Source organism: Phyllobates terribilis, unplaced genomic scaffold (genome assembly GCF_046119375.1).
Source record: "Phyllobates terribilis strain yellow unplaced genomic scaffold, ASM4611937v1 Scaffold_7__3_contigs__length_470593459, whole genome shotgun sequence".
Taxonomy (NCBI): domain Eukaryota; kingdom Metazoa; phylum Chordata; class Amphibia; order Anura; family Dendrobatidae; genus Phyllobates; species Phyllobates terribilis.
In genome coordinates this window covers 290,964,288-290,986,072 of record NW_027362767.1, presented here as the reverse complement: position 1 = coordinate 290,986,072, position 21,785 = coordinate 290,964,288, and the positions used below count along the sequence as shown (strand labels likewise).

Genomic DNA, 21,785 nt, shown 5'->3' with positions numbered 1-21,785 from the left:
ATGGCTCCTTTTTAACACAGTGATCTCTTGATGTAGCAAAGAGAAGAAATAGTTATAGGGATGATTAGAGAGAAAGCACTAGATAATCACTTACATGAGTGCTTCTACTGATTTTGGTTTGATAAAAATAGCAATGGGAAAGAGTTGTGCTTGTTGCAGTCGCTTAATAGCATTCCCAGATACATCAAGAATGCAGTGCTTTCCCTGTAAGAGAGAACAGGAGATGAAATGTCACATAGGATAAGAGTAGATGACAAATCACTGAGCACCACTTATAGATGTACCCTTTCTGCCACTGCCCGTACAGACTGAATACTAGTCCCATACAGGTTGTCATTAAACTGTCCAGCCTCTATGAATTTGTTGTCCTGAATGTCTTTTTCCATCTGCTCCCGAGAAGACACAAAATGATAGTCTTGCCCATCAAGTTCTGCCTCCCTTCGAGGTCTTGTTGTGTCTGCAGTGAGTAATTGACAGGCGTCAGTATGGGAAGACAGACGAGAGGAATATGAGAACTATAAAGACACACTTACGTGGGACACAAGAGCCAAATTTGTGGGAAAATTCAGAGATCAGGTCATCATTAATTCTGTCCTTCAGTGGACCCAAGATAATGACTGGTCTTGAGTAATGTACTGGGAACAAAATGGCAAAGCATTAGCATATTCTCTAAACTACAGAATATTAGACCACCTTTCACCACTGTACATGAGCTGGCCATTAGGCAGTCAGTGCTGCCCAATGTGTTACATTATAGGGGAAATTCAAGTACGGCTGATAGGGCAAAAATATGAAATATCATTTTAGACATTTCTTACCAGAATTACAGGACACTGCGTCAGGAAAGTAACATAACAAAAGTATTGCCAGCTGCATGTAACAGGTTTGCTTTTTTCATGGAATAGAGTGACAGACTGCCAACCAGCAGCAGTGAAGATCTGACCCCGTCAAGGTAATGCAGAAGCTCCAGCCATAAGGTGGTCATTATCCCCAGACCTCTTAGGAACACTTAGCAGTAAAAATATAGGGCAGGTCGATACTAGGTATTTTAAAATATTGACACCTAGCCAGGGAGAGTTTCTCCTTAGGGAAATACTGAGTAGCCAAGGCATAATGACAACATAACACTTGTGATTTCAGAAGTGGACTTTATATGCTGTGCAGCTGGATGGTAATACACTGCAGTGGCCACTAGATGTCAGCATACAACTGCAGAGTGACATCCATGGTCCATTACTGTTGCCGCCATTTGCACATTCTGCATGCAAGTATCTTTAAACTCCTTTTCAGACCATCAGAACTCACCGACAGATTCTCAGTTAACTCATTTAGCAGCCAGCAATAGACCGTGCATCACAGAAGCTATAGTTGGCAAAACATGTTTAATGGAACCAAAATTGCAAGAAAAATATTTGAGTAAAAAAATAAATTTGTCCTTAAAAAGGTGATAGCCTTATAGCTAAAGGGGTAAATAAGGCTAAGTGCCCACAATGCAGAAATGTTGCAGAGTGTCTCTGAATCTCCCTGGCAGAAAAAACGCATGCGGATTGTACATGCGTTTTTCCTGCCAGGTAGAAGCGTTTGTCAAGCGTTTTGCACATGCGATTTCCACATGTAGGGTTGACAAGCGCTTTCCAAGCGATTTTAGCATCACTTAGAAAGTGCTTGACAACTTGGTCACACTATATAAATCCATGCAACCGACATGCATTTATGTTATGTGACCAAGTTACGATTCTGCAAATGCAGCAACAATGGTAAGAAAAAAAAAAAAAAAAAAAAAAAAAATAAAAATGGTGAAAAGAAAACAAAAAAACACCAAAACATTATACTCACCTTCCGATGGCCCCCCGGTCTCCTCCTCTGGTGCGTCTGGTGTCTTCGGCGGCGTAAAATGTAAAAGGACCTTCCATGACGTCATTTAGTCATGTGACAGGTCACGCGACAGCCGACGTCAGCGGTCACGTGACCTAGCTGTCACATGACTAAATGACGTCATGGAAGGTCCTTTTATCACCACAAGCAGCCGAAGATCCAGTAGCGCCGCCGGGAGCAGACAGGGGGCCATCAGAAGGTGAATATAATGTTTTTTTTTTTCATTCTTTTTTTTTAACTACAGGTACTATGGTACCCAGGTCTGGATGAGAGTCTCCTCTTCTCCAGACCCGGGTACCTCCGCACATTGAATCGCTTAATATCCGCATGTGCACATATAGTCATGTGGATGTAATGCGGTCCAATGCAAGTCACTGGTGGCGATTCCGCAAAATTAATGGTCAAGCTGCGGATTTTTCCGCAATGATAATCCACAGCGGAAATTTCCGCACATTGTGCACAGCACATGCAGATTATCATTGGGAAACATGGCAGACAATTTAACATGCGTTTTTAATGCATTTTCGCGGCAGAAACGCATTAAATCTGCATCATGGGCACACAGTCTAACTCTTAAGATTCTCATTACGGCTATATTAATTGAGAAATGTTTTTTGTGTGACAAGCTGTTATTTCAAATGATTCCATTAACGTTATCATATGATATACTGAAAAAAGGGAGTGGGGGGGGATCTAACTGGGGTAAATGGTGAAAAAAACACTCAATCATATTTTGGACATTGTTTTATTGTGTGGTAAAAATGACCATGATTCTTCAGGTCAGTACATTTGAAAATATTTGTGTGTGTCACCATTTTCTTAGACCTGTAACGTTTCTATATGTAGGTTGATAGCGCAACACCATAGCTTTTTTTATGGCAAGCCATAGTTTGTTGATATTTTGGAGTGCATGACGCTCTGAGTGCTTTTTACTGTATTTTATGGGTTTGTATGATAACCTAGAAATAGCAATAGCAGCATCTGGATTATTTCTTTCCGTGGTTTACCGTTGGGGAAGACAATAATGACAGATGTGTGCCTTTAGTAGACCCCTGACTGCCAATAAATATAAGAACCGAATAATCATGATCCATGGGTGACAGATGTCACTGCGTACATGCATCAGCAACCAAACCATTTACGGAAAATGCCAATATCAGTTTGAAAGCAGCATTTAAAGTGGTTAAAAAGCAGTGACTGCAGCTTGCTCTGGTAGCTGTTAGATGTGGATGCCAGCTGTGTAACACAGCTGGCACCTCATCTCCTGAGCCCGCCCCATACATGCAGCCCCTTGCATGATTGTACAATTCTATCCATATGCGCCAAGATGTTAACTCCTTAATAGCCTATGACGTATTAGTACGCTATAGGCCATCACCCCCAGTTCAGTGAGGACTCCAGCGCTGAGCCCTCACTGAACCAGGCACATGTCAGCTGATTCTTACAGCGGACATGTGCCAGCAACAGCCACAAGTGGAATCGCGATCCACCCGCGGCTGTTAACCAGTTAAATGCTGCTGTCAATCTGTGACCGCAGCATTTAACAGCACCGCGCCGGAAGCGCGGCCTTAGCCCCGCCCATCAGTGACCCCGTCACGTGATCGCGGGTCACTGATGGTTCAGCATGACAACCCGGGGTCTACAGCAGACCCCTGTGGTTGTCATGTCTCGCTTGCTATGATCGCCACCTAGTGGTCGGCACTCATAGCACATGAGCATTTATACTGCATACAGGGGATCTACTCGTCGCCTGTATGCAGTAGAAGCAATCAGAAAACTGCTGTTTCCAGTCTCCTATGGAGACTATTGAAGCATGCAGAAAGTGTAAAACAAAATTTTTAAAAATATATATAAAAAAAAAAAAAAAAAAAGTTGAAATCCCCTCCCTTTCACCCCATTCAATATAAAATAAATACCGTATATTCCGGCGTATAAGACGACCCGGTGTATAAGACGACCCCCCTACTTTCCTGTTAAAATATCGAGTTTAGGATATATTCACCGTATAAGACTACCCCTTTTCCAACGCATACCAAACACCGGTAAAAATTAAAAAAAAACAGATTTGAATTTAACATTGTCCTTTTTTTAATTTAAATTCTTATGACATGCAGGTATATAGCAGAAAAACTGTCACTCATAAACATATTAAAATAGGGGGGACCCCACGTCATTTTTTGGGGGGGTCCCCCATTCTAATAGCTAGTAAAGGCTAGGTATTCAGCTGGGGGCTGATATTAGTAGCCTGGGAAGCTCCGTGGGTATTACCCCCTTCCCAGGCTTCAAACATCTGCCCCAGCCGTCTGCTTAACCTCCGCTAGAGACTATAATGATGGTGGATCCCACGCCAATTTTCTTTTTAAAAAATCCTTTATTTTAACACTAAATGACAATTGAGGGGTTAATAAAGATGCAGTCCCTAAATTATTAATTTTGTAATTAATTTTTCCCAAAAATGTTAACGTGGGGCTTCGCCATATTTTTGTGTCCAGCCAGGTACAGCAGGCAGGAACGGGCTGCCCCCAACCACCAGCTGCCTATTTGTACCTGGCCGGACACAACAATATAGGGAAGCCCTTTTTTTTTTAAATTATTTCATGAAATAATTTAAAAAAAAAATACGTGGGGCTTCGCCCTATTTTTGTGTCCAGCCAGGTACAACTAGGCAGCTGGGGGCTGGAATCCGCAGCGCAGGGAGGCCCAAGCTTTCTGGGCCCCCCCCGCTGCAAATTGCAGTCCGCAGCCACCCCGGAAAATGGCGCGTTCATAGAAGCGCCATCTTCTGGCGCTGTACCCAACTCATCCAGGGCCCTGGTGCGGTGGCTCACTGGGTAATAAAGGGGTTAGGGCCAGCTTGGCATTATCAGCTGGCCCTAAGCCCGAAATTCATGGGGTCACGCCAATATTAGACATGACCACCATGAATTTCTAGTAAAGTAATTAAAAAAAACACAAACACCCAGAAAAAAGTCCTTTAATTGAAATAAAGACACAATTCTTTATTGTTCTAAATTAAACCATACTTACCATCACGCCCATTCCAGCTGAAGCCAACGATCTCCTGTAATAAAAATAAAATAATAAAGCAACCTCATCCTTACCTTTCCATGGTTCCCAGGACGGGTCCAGCTCTGCTACATCGAGATGACAGGCTGGACCGCAGCAGAACGCCGCCATCCAGCCTGTCATCCCGCAGACACTGAGAAGCGCAGGCATGCTTGCGCTCCTCAGTGTCTGACTGTGACGGCATCCAGATGAGCCGAGGTCATGTCCAATGAACTCGGCTCACCTCATGCACGTCACTGACAGCGTGGGAAAATTCTCCTGCTCCCCGCATGCGCAGTAGAAGTTTCCCACGCTGTCAGTGACGGACGTCCAGGAGGTGAGCTGAGTTCATTGTCGGCTCATCTGGATGCCGTCACAGTCAGACACTGAGGAGCGCAAGCATGCCTGCGCTTCTCAGTGTCTGCGGGATGACAGGCTGGATGGCAGCGTTCTGCTGCGGTCCAGCCTGTCATCTCGATGTAGCAGAGCTGGACCCGTCCTGGGAACCATGGAAAGGTAAGGATGAGGTTGCTTTATTATTTTATTTTTATTACAGGAGATCGTTGGCTTCAGCTGGAATGGGCGTGATGGTAAGTATGGTTTAATTTAGAACAATAAAGATTTGTGTCTTTATTTCAATTAAAGGACTTTATTCTGGGTGTTTGTGTTTTTTTTAACTTTGACTATGGGGTTAGTAATGGGGGTGTCTTATAGACGCCTCTCCATTACTAACCTGGGCTTGATGTCAGCTGGCATTATAAGCTGACATCAACCCCAGCCCTATTACCCCACTGCCACCGCACCAGGGCAGTGGGAAGAGCGAGGCCAAGTGCCAGAATTGGCGCATCCTATGGATGCGCCATTTCTGGGGCGGCTGACGGCTGGTGTTTCTAGCCTGGGAGGGGGCCAATATTCATGACTCCCTTCCTGGGCTATTAATATCAGCCTCCAGCTGTCTGCCTAGCCTTTGCTAGCTATTAAAATAGGGGGGACCCCACGTCATTTTTTTGGGATCCCCCATTTTAATAGCTAGTAAAGGCTATGTATTCAGCTGGGGGCTGATATTAGTAGCCTGGGAAGCTCCGTGGGTATTACCCCCTTCCCAGGCTTCAAACATCTGCCCCAGCTGTCTGCTTAACCTCCGCTAGAGACTAAAATTAAGGGGAACCCCACGCCAATTTTTTTTTTAATAAATCCGTTATTTTAACACTAGATGACAAGTACAGTAACAAGCACTGTCCCTGTACTTCATATATATGTGACTGACATGTTTCTATCTATCTAATCTATGTGTGAAGCTCTATTCTGTCTGTTATAAATTGTCGGGTACCGCTGCTGAATTGCCGGCCGGCTTTTTTAAAGAGACGGTGCATGAAAACACTATTTGTTTTAATAAATCCTTTACACTAAATGACAAGTACAGTAAGCAATACTGTCACTGTACTTCATATATATGTGACTGACATGTTTCTATCTATCTAATCTATGTGTGAAGCTCTATTCTTTCTATTCTAAATTGTCGGGTGCCGGCTTATGCCGCTGCTGAATTGCCGGCTTTTCATATATTGTCACAGAAGCGATGCGAACTTCCCTGCTCCGGACACAGCGCAGCGCTTCTGTGACAAGTGAAAGCTGTCGGCACAGAAGCCCTGCGCTGTGTCCGGAGCTGGGAATACGCAGCGATGTGTCAGTTTCAGCACAGAAGCGCTGACTGTCTGGACCTACCGCCGCCGTATTTTAACTCCCTCCACCTTATATTAACTCCGACATGGCAGGGATACGGCCACGGCAGCTTATTAACACCCCCAGAGTATCCCCGCATGTCAATTTCTGAAAGTTCAAAAGCATTACCGGCGTATAAGACGACCCCAGACTAGACAGAAGATTTTTCAGTCTTCAAAAGTCGTCTTATACGCCGGAATATACGGTATATATATATAAAAAAAAACAACACACACATACACATTTGGTATCGCCGTGTTCAGAATCGCCCGATCTATCAAAATAAAAAAAAATTAATCCGATCGGTAAATGGCGTAAGGAGAAAAAAAATTCTAACTGCCAGAATTACGTTTTTTTGGTCGTCGCAACAGTGCAATAAAATCCAATAACAGGCGATCAAAACATCACATCTGCCGCAAAATGGTATCAATAAAAACGTCAGCTCTTCGCGCAAAAAATAAGCCCTCACCCGGCCCCAGATCCTAAAAAATGGAGACTCCACAGGTCTCGGAAAATGGCGCTTTTTTTTTTTTTAAACAAACTTTGGATTTTTTTCACCACTTAAATAAAAAAGAACCTATACATGTTTGGTGTCTAAGAACTCGTAATGACCTGGAGAATAATAATTGCAGGTCAGTTTTAGCATTCAGTGAACAAGGTAAAAAAAAAAAAAAAAAAGGAACTGCATTTTTTTTGCAATTTCACAGCACTTGGAATTTTTTTCCCGCTTTCCAGTACATGTGGTAAAACCAGTGATGGCGTTTAAAAGTACGACTTGTCCTGCAAAGAATAAGCCCTCACATGGCCATATTAAACGAAAAATAAAAAGGCTATGGCTCTGGGAAGAAGGGGAGCAAAAAATGAAAATACAAAAACGGAAAAACCCAAGGTTAAGGAGTGTTAAAGAAGTTGTCGAGGGATAGGATATTGAAAACCAATACTTGGTGTAGGTCATCAATTTCAGATCACACCACATAAGAACGCTGTTTGTTTTGTACAACAGAGAACATAAAACCAGATATGCGATGCGTAATCGTGAATTCACACGTCCTAACTATATAGACCATGCAAATTATTGGCCCGACCTCAAATCCCCTGACTTTTACCAACAGCCTCACAGGCTTTGTCACCCCGTATTTTGCGGTCTCTCTCCAGGGCCTTCTATAGGTTAACTGTGCAAGAATTTCTCTTTTTTGTGCTAATGAGACATAACATTCTTCATCTCATTGGGGGCAAGTAAACTGATAATTTTTGTTTAGAACTCCAAACTATGTTAAGGAGATAAGCAATAGGGAGGTAAAAAAAAAGCAAGTGAACAATACTTACTCTCTTGTCGAGTCACAGGCTCATATGATAGTATGGCATCTTCTTGCCCCTCTGTAGGGTAAGGAAAAAAAAAGTGATCATTGATGAAAATGAGGAAAAAAAAAAAAAAAGAACACACATGTGAATAATGGCGACTTACTGGAGCTGCTCTCGCTGTCACTGGTATTTGACGTCACAGCTTCTGGAAAGTAATAAATTGCCGTTAACAGGAGATCATGAACCAGTCCTTGTACAAGGATAACACTGCACAGACATAGCATACAGGGAAGGGTTGGGTGATGAGAACAAAGGAAACGCTGTTAGAACTGCAAGCTCTACAAAGCGGCACTACCTAGCCTTCTGCACAGTCTACCCTAGGCTCGAGATCAGCGGCGGAGCTCTATACATTACACGTCAATCTACTTACAATACTGATTTCGGAAGATCAACCATTTAAAAATATATATGTCTAATGTCTCTTTAAGGTCTATAATTTGAAAAGTGCCAATTACCAAGTTCAAAAAAATGTCCAAGATTTACTTATAAGGCAAGTTTACAACGACTACACATGCGAGGACTTTTAATCGTTACGGTACGTTTAGCTTGACGCAAGAGAATTTAAATATAAAAACAAATTATTCAGAAATAAATCTGTGAAACCAGAAATAATCCGCAAAACAGGAGGGTTGTCATGTGATTAATGTCCAGTATACCAATCACTGGGGATTACGATAGACATATGGTCTAAACTAAGTCACTCATCTATGCAGTAGCAGATCCTTCATTGCGCGATATGGGGAAGAAATAACACTCCACAAAGTAGCACATACCCCCTTCCCTAACAGGACATGCCCCAAGCAGACAGCCCTTCCCACTCACACAGACTTACTCAGACTCTTTGATCCATAATAATCGTCACTTAAGCCAGGGAAGTCCTGATATTACAGACAAGAAAGAGGAGAAAGACAGACAGTGAGAGACAGCCAGGTAGAGACAAGGTTAGGAAAAGCAGCCCAAAAAGGGGGAAAAAGGAAAGACACATTCTAAAGAAGCCACATCCTCCTTATGCGACATAGAAAACGTGTCCTTAAAGAGAATCCGAGAGCAGAATAATGTAGGGGAAGAGAGCCCGATCCCAGCGATGTGTCACTTACTGGGCTGCTTGGTGCAGTTTGGATAAAATCCCTGTTTTCTCTTCTGTAGATAAATAACCCCACCCACACCACTGATTGGCAGCTTCCTGTGTACAATGGTGGAAAGCAGCCAATCCGTGGTGAGGGCGGAGTTACACAGATTAGCTGGAGTGCCTGGCCTAGTTCTCTAGTGAATCTCCTGCTGATAAAACACCGATTCTACTGAAATTACAGCAATCAGCTGAGCAAGTGACTGCAGTGGGTCACTTACTGGGCTGCTTGCTATAGTTTTGATTAAACAGCTCTGCCAGCCCTTTCAATGATGAATATCCAGGATTGCATGGGACACATGAGCTTGCAATCAGTGATCAAGCTCATAACTTATAGTTTTGATATCACTTTTTTATCTGTCGGTCTTCTAAAAGAGCGCAGTAAGTGACACTCAGCTAGTATTGGGGTCTCTGTCCTCATTTTATGTTTCCCGCAGAATGAGCAGCACAAATTTTAGGACAGGTTCGCTTTAAGGAAGTTGCAATTCACCCGATTAATGAACCACTGAAGAAAACAGCACTACAAAGGAGAGATAAACGTCGAAGAACAGTCAGGCTCCTACACAAGACGATTATACAGTTTAAGCCAAATTCAGACGTCCTGGTATCGTAACCAGAGTACGGACTGCAATGTGCAGACTTGATGTGGGTCTGCTGACTCACGCTTGACAGCCTTAAAAGGAATACATGAAGCTGTCACGTTTGGGTGAGGAGACCCGCGGTCAGTCCATGCATCACAGTCGGCACTAAAACAGTGATGCATGGAGGTCTGAATGCGGCCTTACAGCAATATCAAATTGGTTACAGAAGAAATATTAAAAGATCTTACAAAATTGCGTCATTACCTTACATTTCTCACAAACACCTTTACAACCACATTTGATGTCTCAATGCTCATCTGATCAGTATATATGGAAGTTTACTAAAAACCATACAATACTGAGAAAAGAAGAAAGTACTCTGCTAAGGGTACAAATGCCAAAATCAGGACTGAGTGACATACCACGGCACTTCCGGTGAGCTGGTGCTCAAGTAGGATCCTAACCAGTTATTCAATAATCATAAACTTGGACTTCGCTTGTGATTCAGAAAGATGATTTTATTTGTGATAGCAATCCAAATAACACAAGACGTTTCGTCTATAAAGTCGACCATCATCAGTCTAGGGATTGCTTCAGGAACAGTGTGGTATCCACCGCCACTATCTGACACACGCTGCCCATGGATCGGACAGCATGCATCAGCGGTCAGATTCACTTTAACGCTATTTGTGCAGCACGACAAAGAGCAAAATTTAAAAAAGGCAAAAAACAGTGTCCGAATTGCTGTTTTGCTCATATTACTTCCTATAAAGAGTTGAAAGTTTGTTAAGCTTTATGCACCCCAAAACTATGCCACTGAAAAAGATTGTCCCGATGAGAAAAAAAAACCCTCATATGACGATCATCAAAAAAAAAAAAGTTATGGTTCCTGAAATGTGACAGTACAAAAGTGAAAAAAAAATTAGATCATGGTCCGGCCTAAAGGCCAAAACTGGCTTTGAAGCCAAGGGGTTAAAGTTATCCCCAGTTAGGCTGTATCTCCTGCCAGAAGTGTAAGGAGCTTTGCAGCAGAGACTCCTGGCCTTGTAGTGTCCTCAGCAATCAGACCACCAGTCTTTCTATACAACCTGTCTGGGTACATTTTCATGCAGGATATCCTCCCGTTATCACATGTACATACAATTTGCATTCTGTGAGGTAACTAATATCTGTAACCTAATGTAGGGAAGGCCTCACAAAGTATCATAGGAGCACAGCTAAGCTGCTACTAGGCATGTGTGCCCATCAAGCCTGTAAGGGGTTTCCAACAGGATCATCCCACGACCAGCAATACCATATAATTATAATTCTTATATTGACCCAGCTAATGGCTACATGGCAACATACATACAAAATAAAGATTGCAATGTCTTGTGGCACAAATCGCCACCACTAAAAGGGAATGTGGTCACACAAATCCTGTAGCTTGGATTTCTGCCAACAGAGACAGCATTGCGATCATTAGTAATGTGAAACATTATAATCTTATGATGCATCGCTCATGTCGTCTCCTACTAAGAACGACAGTATGAAAAAAAAAACAAAAAACAAGCAGGTCTGTTTCACCACTAGATACATAAACCGCTGGGACACTGCAAATGTCAGATACTCCCAAAAATACTGCCACTGAGCAGCAGTCACTGCCTCCAGCAAGCACTGACAGTCTCCTAACACCTAGCATGCCCCTACCACACACTAAACATTATTTTACATCATCAGGAATGCAGAGAAGGTGATAAAGGGGTTTCCAGGAATACAGTATTGATGATCTAACTGCAGGATCTGTCAATAGCAGATCAGGGAGGGTCCAACACCCGACCCCCACCGATCAGCTGAGTGAAGCTACAGTCAAAGTGAAGTGGCTGCTGCAGCACAGCTTTGGTCTTTTGCATAGAAGCTGTGCGGCAGTCGCTGGCAATGCTCAGCAGCTCCATTCAAAGTGTCTACATGCTGCAGGCACCAGAGCAGGAAACGGTTGGTGGGGGCACAGCGTGCCCTATAACCCATCAATTTGCTATTCATGACCTATTCTGCAGAGAAGTTATCAATACTAGAGAAAACAAATAAACCGGAGTTTTAAGGTTTGTAAGAAAAATGTATAACTTTATTAAGTACATAGAAAATTCACAATGAAAACAGAATATAAATAACATGTGTAGGAGAGCTACAATGACACTGGTAGCAGGGGAGCAGAAAATCCAGGGAGCCAGTTCAGCTAGATAGTGAGGGCTAATAGAAAAAGTCAGAGAGGCACTTGATCCAGAGAATACTAAATGGCTAAACCCCCCCATGAACCCAGTGGTATATAAATGTCATGGAGTAAGTGAAGGGGCAAATGGCCAGCGAGCCTGGGAGAATGGATCTCAAAAATGTAAGAGCCCAAACACCAGCTAAAACCAGAAATGCTTTTACCCTGGAAGGAAACAACTCCCAGAAGATAAAAGGTAGAACCACTTCCCAACGCGCATTTCGTGTGGGACATATCTAGCTTTATCAAGGGAAGGTTCCCGTGGGATACGTTTTACGCAAAACGCGCGATGGGAAGTGGTTTTACCTTTTATCTTCTGGGAGTTGTTTCCTTCCTAGGTAAAAGCATTTCTGGTTTTAGCTGGTGTTTGGGCTATTACATTTTTGAGATCCATTCTCCCAGGCTCGCTGGCCATTTGCCCTTTTACGTACTCCATGACATTTATATACCACTGGGTTCATGGGGGGGTTTAGCCATTTAGCATTCTCTGGATCGAGTGCCTTTTTCTATTAGCCCTCACTATCTAGCTTAACTGGCTCCCTGGATTTTCTGCATCCCTACTACAAGTGTCATTTTAGCGCTCCTACACATGTGTTATTTATATTCTGTATTCATTGTGAATTTTCTATCTACTTAATAAAGTTATACATTTTTACTTACAAGCCTTAAAACTCCGGTTTATTTGTTGTTTTCTCCATGTCTTCTGGAGTGTTTTTTCAGCGGCGGCACACACCTGCTTGTGCGTGTTGATGTGCCAGCCAGCATCATGTTTTTGGGATTTCTGGTATTAATAAGTTATCAATACTGTATGACCTGACAACGCCTTTAAATCCACACATACATCCTCCAATCAAAAATTAACAATATCAAGTTCAGGGCAAAAAAGCAAAATTAACATATCTTGTAATTTTGCAAGATTTCTAAAAGTAATCAGCATGGAATACCATAAAACATTTAAAAAACAAAGTTTTTGGCAACAAATGAAGGTACATTTATTTAGTGAATTTGGTTGTGACAATGAAAACCACCGGTGTGAACATTGGAGGAGAGTTCTTTCAGCTCAAGCTCCATTTTGGTTTGGAATCGGTCCATAGCCTCATTCCTAGTTGGAGTAGGATAGTAATGGGGGGTTGGGTATTGGAAAATGATAATCAGGTTTCTCTATTAAGTTTGGATCAGGGGCATTCTCCATTTGAAGGTCACTTAGACATTGAATGGAGACCTGTTTGTTAAACATTTTGCTGGAGAAGACATTTACAACATTGTTATTGTTGACATTAAGTTAATCATTATTTTCTGCTCCATCAAAATGTTGTTTCACTGTGAGATTTCTCATGAATCTATTGATATCACAAATCGTGCTAAATAAGTCAAAATTCTTGGTTGGGGCAAAATTAATCCCCCTAGATAGAACTTCATGTTCTTTAGTAATGTCAATGGAAGATAAACTGACTATATTCTGTATTTCTGATTCCTGAGAAAATATTTCATTGTGGATTTGTGATTTTTTGTGCTTTCTCCCTCCTCTCCGTGTGCGTTTTTTCTTTGTGCCGTTGGATGTTTTTTCGGCCTTTTGTAATAGGAGTTTTTTTGGAAACTGTGCTGCCTCTGAATCAGACTCTTCAGTGGTTCCCATAGAAGTGTCCAATTCAGATGAGCTAAAGGAAACTAAGTCGATGGTTATTCCCTGATTTCATGGGTTGTTTCCTTAGAATAGATTTGGGAAATTTGTATATGCGTTCCCACCGCCCCCACTCATATACCTGGTCATTAGCATAATCTATTTTGTACATTACATGCCACTTGTTCTTGTCAGTATCATGGGCTTTGTTTTCTATGCATGTAAAGGGGTTAATCTGATAGTTAATTAGGCATCAAATGTGAAAACAGGATTCTGCCCTATATATGTTCCAACCCTTCCCATTGTATGGCAACATGATTAAGGGTTTCACTACCTGAAACTAGTTGTTTTATCCACTACCATGGCATTTTAAATTCACCAACTGGAGTGTTTCCATTCACACCAATAAAAGAAAAGTTTTTTGGGTTTCTATGAAGCTGGATTTTTCTTTCTTTGCAATCATTCACATCCAAGGCACGGATGCTTCCTCTGCTCTGGATCTTAAATAGAGTCCAGCTGACCTGCATGCACCATCTTTTCCCACATTTAGTCACCATTTCAAATGCAGAACCCATAGCCAATCTGTCAGATGGACATGAGAACATCATTTGTGGCCATTAAAACAAGGAATCCTATTAGCAGAAATACTCAATAGATAAGAATTAGGGGCAGACACTGACAGAAGAGGCCCCGATGCAAGAATGCACATTTCCACCTGTATTTGAAGTGGCCCCCTTACCTCCTGGGCCCCTGAACGGCTACATAGGTTGCTGGTATGTTTGCCACGAAGATTATTCTCTCACAAAGCAAATTTTGCTTTAGCATTTTAATTGTTTAAAAGTTTTTGGAAAGGCGCTAATGTTTCTTTTTTAATCTCTACTTCTTGAGTAAGTCAATAAAATAGCAAAACGAACCATGCTTGCAATCTGGTCATGTTTAGTTAAATCCCATTTCTGTCCTTTATTGGTGTGTGTATCATTGTACCTTGGATTAGTGCCACAGTAGCCATCTAACTGTCATGGGTCCAAATCGCTGCAAAGACTTAACTGTGTTCGGGAAAACACAAGAGCAGATAGTCTTCTGGTGTGAAAATGTAATACTGCAAGAGAGCGAATGAGCCGAATGGGCATCTAAGCAATATATGGACAGGTCAAATACATGGACCTGGACATGTAGAGTCCACCACTGTAGGAGACGCTCCCACTCCGGTAGACTCGAACTTGACTCACTCTGCCATCCACGCACCATGATGTAATATAACATCAATGAAACTTAAATGGAGGCATGTAGTCTAGATGCAGGTCTATTCATGCAAGCTCTACTATTTAACTATACCTAAACTATTTAAAGAAGATCTTTCACCAGGTCAAAAGGGGCCAGTCTTGGGTCTTATTTTTCTTACCCCAAATCCAAACTGTTCTAGACATGTAGTCTTTGTTTATTTTGGAAATGTGTATGGTTTTTAGGGATTCTCAGGGAGAGCGGCTTTGAGCAATGCCCCACTCCCCCTTGGTGAAGACCATACAAATTAGCAAATAACAAGTCTCATATCTTAGCAACCATATTGCAGATTTTGAAAAAAAACAATCAAGCATGCAAACACTGAAAACTTAGGAGAGCAGTGTGATTATAATAAGAGCAAACACTGGACATTTTTGATCTGGCGACGAGTTCTCTGTAAGATAATGTGGTCAGCGACATGCCTTTTTCGCTTACTTACGTGCACTGCCGGGCTCCTGAACAAGGCTTTTGTAAAATGGAAACTTGCGGGATAGTCGGAAACTCTTTTTGCGCTTGGATTTGATGGACTTTTGTCAGATGGGATGATGATACAGACAATGGGTAGCAGGAATGAAAATGCCCAAAAAAATGTAGTAAAGTAGACAGGAACGGAGGAGAGGAGGGAGAAAAAAAAAAAAAAGACAAAAAAATAAAACAAAAATATGGATTTACAAATCATGCACAAAAAAGCAAAATCATAATGGAATAGTGTGATGAACTGGGAGGCAAGGGTTAACATGAAATTTTGGCCACGAATAACAAAGAAAGACTTCGTACTGGTCTTTAAAAGAGGAGCTCAAGTCACTATTTTATAAACAAAAAAAGGGAAGGATTTCAAGTATTCAAGTATACAGTTTTGTTTTAAGAGGTAACTGCTGTAGGAAAACAAAAAAGACGATGGCTGTAAACCATCCTGTCCGCACAGAATGATTTAAATCCAAGCACAGACACACTGTGCACCCTCGGTGTGGCCAAACACTTAAGTGCACTTTCCCACCTGCTTGTTTTCCCTCTATCTCCACACCCCATCTCTTGTTTGATTGACAGCTCTGGCTTCATAGAACGAGAGACAGGCAGAGATTGAAAACAAGCAGCTAGGAAGGTGTACATAAATGATTGACCGCTCCATGATGCAGAGTGCCTGTACTTGGTATGAACAGTCATTCTGTGTTGACAGAGTCCCTTTAAAGAGAAGGGAAACTGTAGTGTAGTAACAGAAATACAGGATTGCACATCACAGATTGTGTGTAGTTGAACCATGGCCATCCATACTAGCAATACACACAAACATATACGATTTTTAACCAAGACTATTTTCATAGTTGAGGTTTGTGAATGAGAACATTCTTTAGTGCTAATATACAGGGAGAGACTCACTCGGTTTGTTTCCATCGCAGAACGCCCATGAAACTTCACAGTTTTCAGCCGTGCCCGCTCTTTTTTCTCAACTCTGCAAAAAGACAAGAAAACATCATGTGCATACAATTTATTTTCCTGCATCTTATCTGGTTAAATGCCTGCTCAGATCACATATTTGTTCTACATTTAACATTCAAGTTAGGAAAACATGCATAGTATATGAGGTCAGACGTGTGCCGTATTTGGCATTAAACAGGCTGGTACAAAACAAAAAAACTAAAAAAAGAAAAGAAGACAGTTAGAAGAGTAGACAGCTATTTCATCTGGCCGAGTCTAGTGGAAGAATGTATACTTTACTGCAATCGTCACAGGCATCTAGTTGTAGGTCAAGAGCTTTTCAAGACATTAAATGGATGCCATTATAAACTATGGCCGTATTTGGTCTTTAGCCAGTAAAAGCTAGGGACCAAGTCATTACAGATTGATGACCAGCAGCAGCCTCAATAGATTACTGGCATCTGTTTAACAGACACCTCATGAAAAAATTCCCAGAGTATCAAATGAATAAAGAATTCATTGATCAATGGGTCACAGTGGCCACTGTTCGGCAGCACAGACTCCATTTAATATAAGAGTCTGGAGTTTTTCCTTGCATCTACAACCCCAATGTTAAAAAAGTTGAAACACTGTAAAACAAAGAAAACAAGAATGCAATGATTTCTAAATCTCTTACAGCCATGTTTTATTCACAGCAGAACATAGATCAGAAGGTGAAAGCTATTTTTGCAGATGAAATAGGAAAATACAAAATTCAGAAATTGATGGCAGCAACACATCTCAAAAGAGTGGGGTCAGGGTTAACAAAAGGCTGGAAAAGCAAGTGGTCCTAATGAAAAACAGCTAGAGGGTCGATTTTTAACTTAAGGGTTTTTTCCCCACAAAGTTCATTTTAATCAAATAGATCTTGGAATAATAATAATTTCCACAATTGGATGTGTTTAAATAAAATGTCCCTGTGCTGAGATAATGTTATAAATGTGCCCCTGCTGTGTACTGTGTAATGTCTGTGTCTGACCGTACATGAACATGGTCTGATCATACCACAGCTCCTGGGCAGGGGAGGAAGCAAAAGAGTATACAGACAGGACAGCAGGGGATCACAGGTGATTCTTTCTGTAAGGAATAACATTTCCCTGCCTGTTTAAAAACTTGTGGTGCGAGCCCATACTGTCCTGTCTGTATACTCTTTTGCTCCCCTTCCCAGGAGCTGTGGTATGATCAGACCATGTTCCTGTACGGTCAGACACAGCCATTACACAGTACACAGCAGGGGGACATTCATAAGATTATCCTGGGACAGGAACATTTTTAATTTTTTTTCATCACAACCAACCAATTGTGAAACTTATTTTTATTCCAAGATCTATTGATTTAGGCCACGTGCACACATTGAGAATTTTGGGAGTTTTCTACCTCAGTATTTCTAAGCCAAAACCATGAGTGGATACAATAATGCAGAAGTGGTGACGTGTTTCTTTTAGACTTTTCCTCTGATTGTTCCACTCCTGCTTTTGTCCTTTGAGTATTGAGGTAAAAAAACCTCACCAAATACTCAATGTGTGCACATGGCCTAAAGCGTACTTTGTTCACGGGACAACCCCTTTAAGCTGCATTTACATTGCAAGATAATAGTGAATATGTGTTAAATAGGCTCTCTTCACGATACCGGCTGCTGATCACCTGATGAATGAGCAAAACGCTCATTCATTGGGTGAAATGATCTTTTTTGCAGCGCTAAAATCGTTGTTCTCGAAGGAGCAACATCCTGTGTAAACAGTACTCGCACGGCCAGGAACCATGGCAGCCTATGCACTGAACAATCTAGTGCACATTGTCTGCTTTTGTCTACCCGTTTCAAAAGCAATTAAATGACAGCCAATCAGTAAAAGTGGTAGTATCGTGCCGCCTGTCGGTCTATGTATTCAGACATCTGTGCTAAAATCGCTTCGAGCACAGGCCGCTAACACACGGACTGGCCACAGATCTCCAGGACCAAGCTTAATATATTTCTATGAGACGGTCACGCTCTGGTCGTGAGACCTGTGGCCAGTCTATTAGCGGTCCAATATCGGACTGAAATACACTGACGTCTGAATGAGCTTTAAGTTAGTGACACTGTAATATATAAAAAAAAAAAATATTAGAGGCAGAAACTCTCAAACAAAGATAGAGTTCACCAATCCATGAAAAACCATCTAAACATTGTGGAACAATTTCAGAAAAATGTTCAATTGGAAAAATTGCAAAGACTTTGAATATCCCACTACCTACAGTACGTAATGTGTTCGTGCTATCAATTTCTAGTTATGAAATGGAAAAATGTTCTATTATGAATACTGCTAGAAGAGATTTCCAAATCATTGCATTTTTTTATTTTTATTTATTATTTATTTTTTTACATTTTACAGTTTCCCAACTTTTTTTGGAATTGGGTTGTATATTAAATACAGTTTGAAAATTATATATTCCAAGCACACTGTGCAAAAGAAAATAAAAAAAAAACATCTATAGTAAGCATTTTGAATTTAAAACAATTACAAAAACCCTCTCACCTCTTTTTGCTGGGGATCACCCCTATTTGTTCACTTTCCCCATGTGGCGTGACAAGTCTAGCCTGCCACCATTCATCATCGGAGGCATTGATAACATGTAAAATATCTCCATAAGAGAAACTCAGCCCCTGGCTTGGCAAGCAGCTGTCCCGAGATCGATCATAGTCAAAGAGAGCCCTGGAAAGAGAAGAGATTATAATCATATTTGGTATGTAAACTATCAGGAGGGATCACAAATAGATTAACACCTTTAGGTTGGGTTTACATGAGTGTATTTCACGATCTATATACGGACTGGATGCCCAGGACTGACCGTGGATCTTGTGCGCATATAGGCTGTAAGTTTGGGTCAGGAGACCTGCCACCAGACTGGGCACTGCAGCCCTTATACAGACCGTAAAATACACTTGTGTGAACCCGGCCTTACTTGCAGATGTATACAGATTCACCAATTAGAACACAAGCATGTTACAATCTTCATCTATAAACGGCATGCCCATCAGATAATGTTAGGTCAGTAGGATATAGCACAACAGTAAGATTGGTGGCAGTCTGACATCTGAGCCAAAGAATCCCCTTTGGGTTTTTTCCACTGCAGAGGGCTTATATAATCAGGATCGCCACTGTGCAAGGAATACGACAAGTGGTCCACAGTTCTTTATTGTGACCAGCAGAGGTCAGAACATCAGGTATGTTCACACTGCATCTTATCCTGGCGTTTATTGAGCATCAACTTCTAAAAATGACGGAAAAATCACTCACAAAATGCTCAAAAGAACCTTCTTATTCTTCATTTCCATAAAACAACAACTCGCTGTTCATATGCTCAGTATTTTGAGCGGCTTTAAATGCTTGCAGCTTTCAAAAACAAATTGGAGGGAAGAAAGGGCATGTGACTTCACGGAAGTGGCCCCCGATGGACAACACTACAATCTAAGCACCGTCCAATCAGAAGGCTGCAAACACCTCTGGAAAAAAAAAACTTCCAAAACTAGTTCAGCAAATGAGAAACTCTGCAAAGCCGGAGCATTTCCTGAAGAGGTTTACACTAGAAAACATGTCGTTATAGACCACAGGAACACACCCTCACTGATCATAACACTGCGACATATGTAAGACCAGGTTCAGACCGCCATAGTGAAAATCGGACCGGTTGCGACTGCAAATTGTGGATGTGACTGGCTCTGTGTGCTTGTCTGCATTGACGGAATTGACTTTCAACACGGATTATAAAGGCCCAGAAAGCAGACCTATGGTACAGCCAGTATGCAGAATTATTTTTCCATGTAGTGTAGACCATTGATGGGAGGGGGTGGGGGTGGATTACAGCCATAAGCACTTGGCTTTGATAGGTCCATGTGCTGTGTGTGGTCCATTATGCAGACGGAAAGCACACAGACCATATTTACACCCGTCTAAAAGAGCCCTTTAAAAAAAGGTATGGCAGAAATAATCAATTGGGAATACCCAGAAGCCTCAAGCACCTCCAGTGGTAACCTGTTCCCACAGAGTATGGCTTAGGCTTCATTATGACATCAGTAACATATGCAAAAGAAAGAATGGTACCGGTGTCAGTTTTGGATATGTGGGTCAGAGTTTTTCAAGTATAAATTATAAAGCTTCCTTTATTAATTGCAATGTTAAATACAGACAGCACACTGACGTCAAAAGTGTTTTTCAGACCCATACACTTGTACTTTTCATCCATAATATGAGGAGAAAAAAAACAGACATGTGAACAGCCCCATAGACTATAATGGGTAGGTGCCACACTGACATCTGAATGAGGTCTTAGATGGTAAGTATTTCCCACAGTGATGGTGTGGAATCAGCACTGCCCAAATAATCACCTGCCGAAGTCAACTAGAACTTGAAGACAAAATCCCATACTAGGATAACCGTTTTTTAACCACTTCCCGACCTCTGTCATACATGTACAGCACATGTCAGGTAGACAGAGGGGGCTCAGGAGCTGAGCTCGCACTATACTGGCAGATACTGCTCATTTTACACATTGGGCATGTACCTGTAGCAGCAGCAGTCCGATCGCATATGCCAATCCCTTAAATGCCACTGTCAATCTCTAGCAGCAGCAGTAAAAGCGTGCGATCCTGGGGGACCACCATTCCAAGTGCCCAACGCTCCCCCGCAGCACGATCGCAGGGTGCCAATAGGTTGTCATTACAGATCGCGGCCTGCTAAAGGTGCCTATGGCTATCGTGTTGATACTCCTGTGGCCAAGCTTCATAGGAGTCATTTATTATATCCTGCAATATCGTAGCTTTGAAATTATTAAAAAATAAAATAGAAATACCTAATATTTTGATCAGCCATATTTTCCCCAATTAAATTATAAACAAATCCGTATCAGCACATGCAACACCCACAACAAAAAATGCAACCATCAAACATTGTATGTACCCTAAAGTTGTATGAATAAAAAAAAAATCTGTAACAGCTCAAAACAGACAGAAAAATAGTTATAGGTCTAGAATTAAAAAAAAAAAAGTTATGAAGCAATTATTTTTTTAACCACTAACACAAAAAATGGCAAAAATGGCAGAGTGGCTGACAGGAGAGTGGGATGAATGAATACACATGACTGAAAACAGGAAAAAAAGAAACAAGTGCAGTGAAGTTGAAAAAGAAAAATATGAAGTTTCGCAGTTTGTGGCTTCAAAGATATAAAATTCTAATTTTTTTGGGAAGAATCAACAAGTGGGACACAATCGTGAAGTGGAACGAAATTTATTGGATATTTTAAACTTTAACAAAATTAAAAACTGAAAAGTGGGGCGTGCAATATTATTCGGCTCCTTTACTTTCAGTGCAGCAAACTCACTCCAGAAGTTCAGTGAGGATCTCTGAATGATCCAATGTTGTCCTAAATGACTGGTAATGATCAATAGAATCCACCTGTGTGTAATCAAGTCTCCGTATAAATGCACCTGCT

General features: G+C 41.5%; 1 protein-coding gene across 14 annotated transcripts in view; it reads right to left on the bottom strand.

Moving 5' to 3' along the window:
- Positions 1-21,785, bottom strand: part of DLG3 (discs large MAGUK scaffold protein 3) — a 363,030-nt gene that overhangs the window by 9,626 nt on the left and 331,619 nt on the right. For 10 of the 14 annotated variants that reach the window (XM_073640945.1, XM_073640950.1, XM_073640952.1 and 7 more), the window contains 8 exons: positions 18,833-19,009; positions 16,239-16,311; positions 15,301-15,388; positions 8,108-8,149; positions 7,969-8,019; positions 534-635; positions 285-457; positions 95-204 (listed from right to left, as the gene is read on the bottom strand). In XM_073640945.1, the coding sequence (XP_073497046.1) occupies positions 95-204; positions 285-457; positions 534-635; positions 7,969-8,019; positions 8,108-8,149; positions 15,301-15,388; positions 16,239-16,311; positions 18,833-19,009 (816 nt within the window). Of the gene's footprint in view, positions 1-94; positions 205-284; positions 458-533; positions 636-7,968; positions 8,020-8,107; positions 8,150-8,836; positions 8,883-15,300; positions 15,389-16,238; positions 16,312-18,832; positions 19,010-21,785 lie in introns of all 14 variants that reach the window. The other 4 variants (XM_073640948.1, XM_073640951.1, XM_073640947.1 and 1 more) reach the window with 3 other exon arrangements.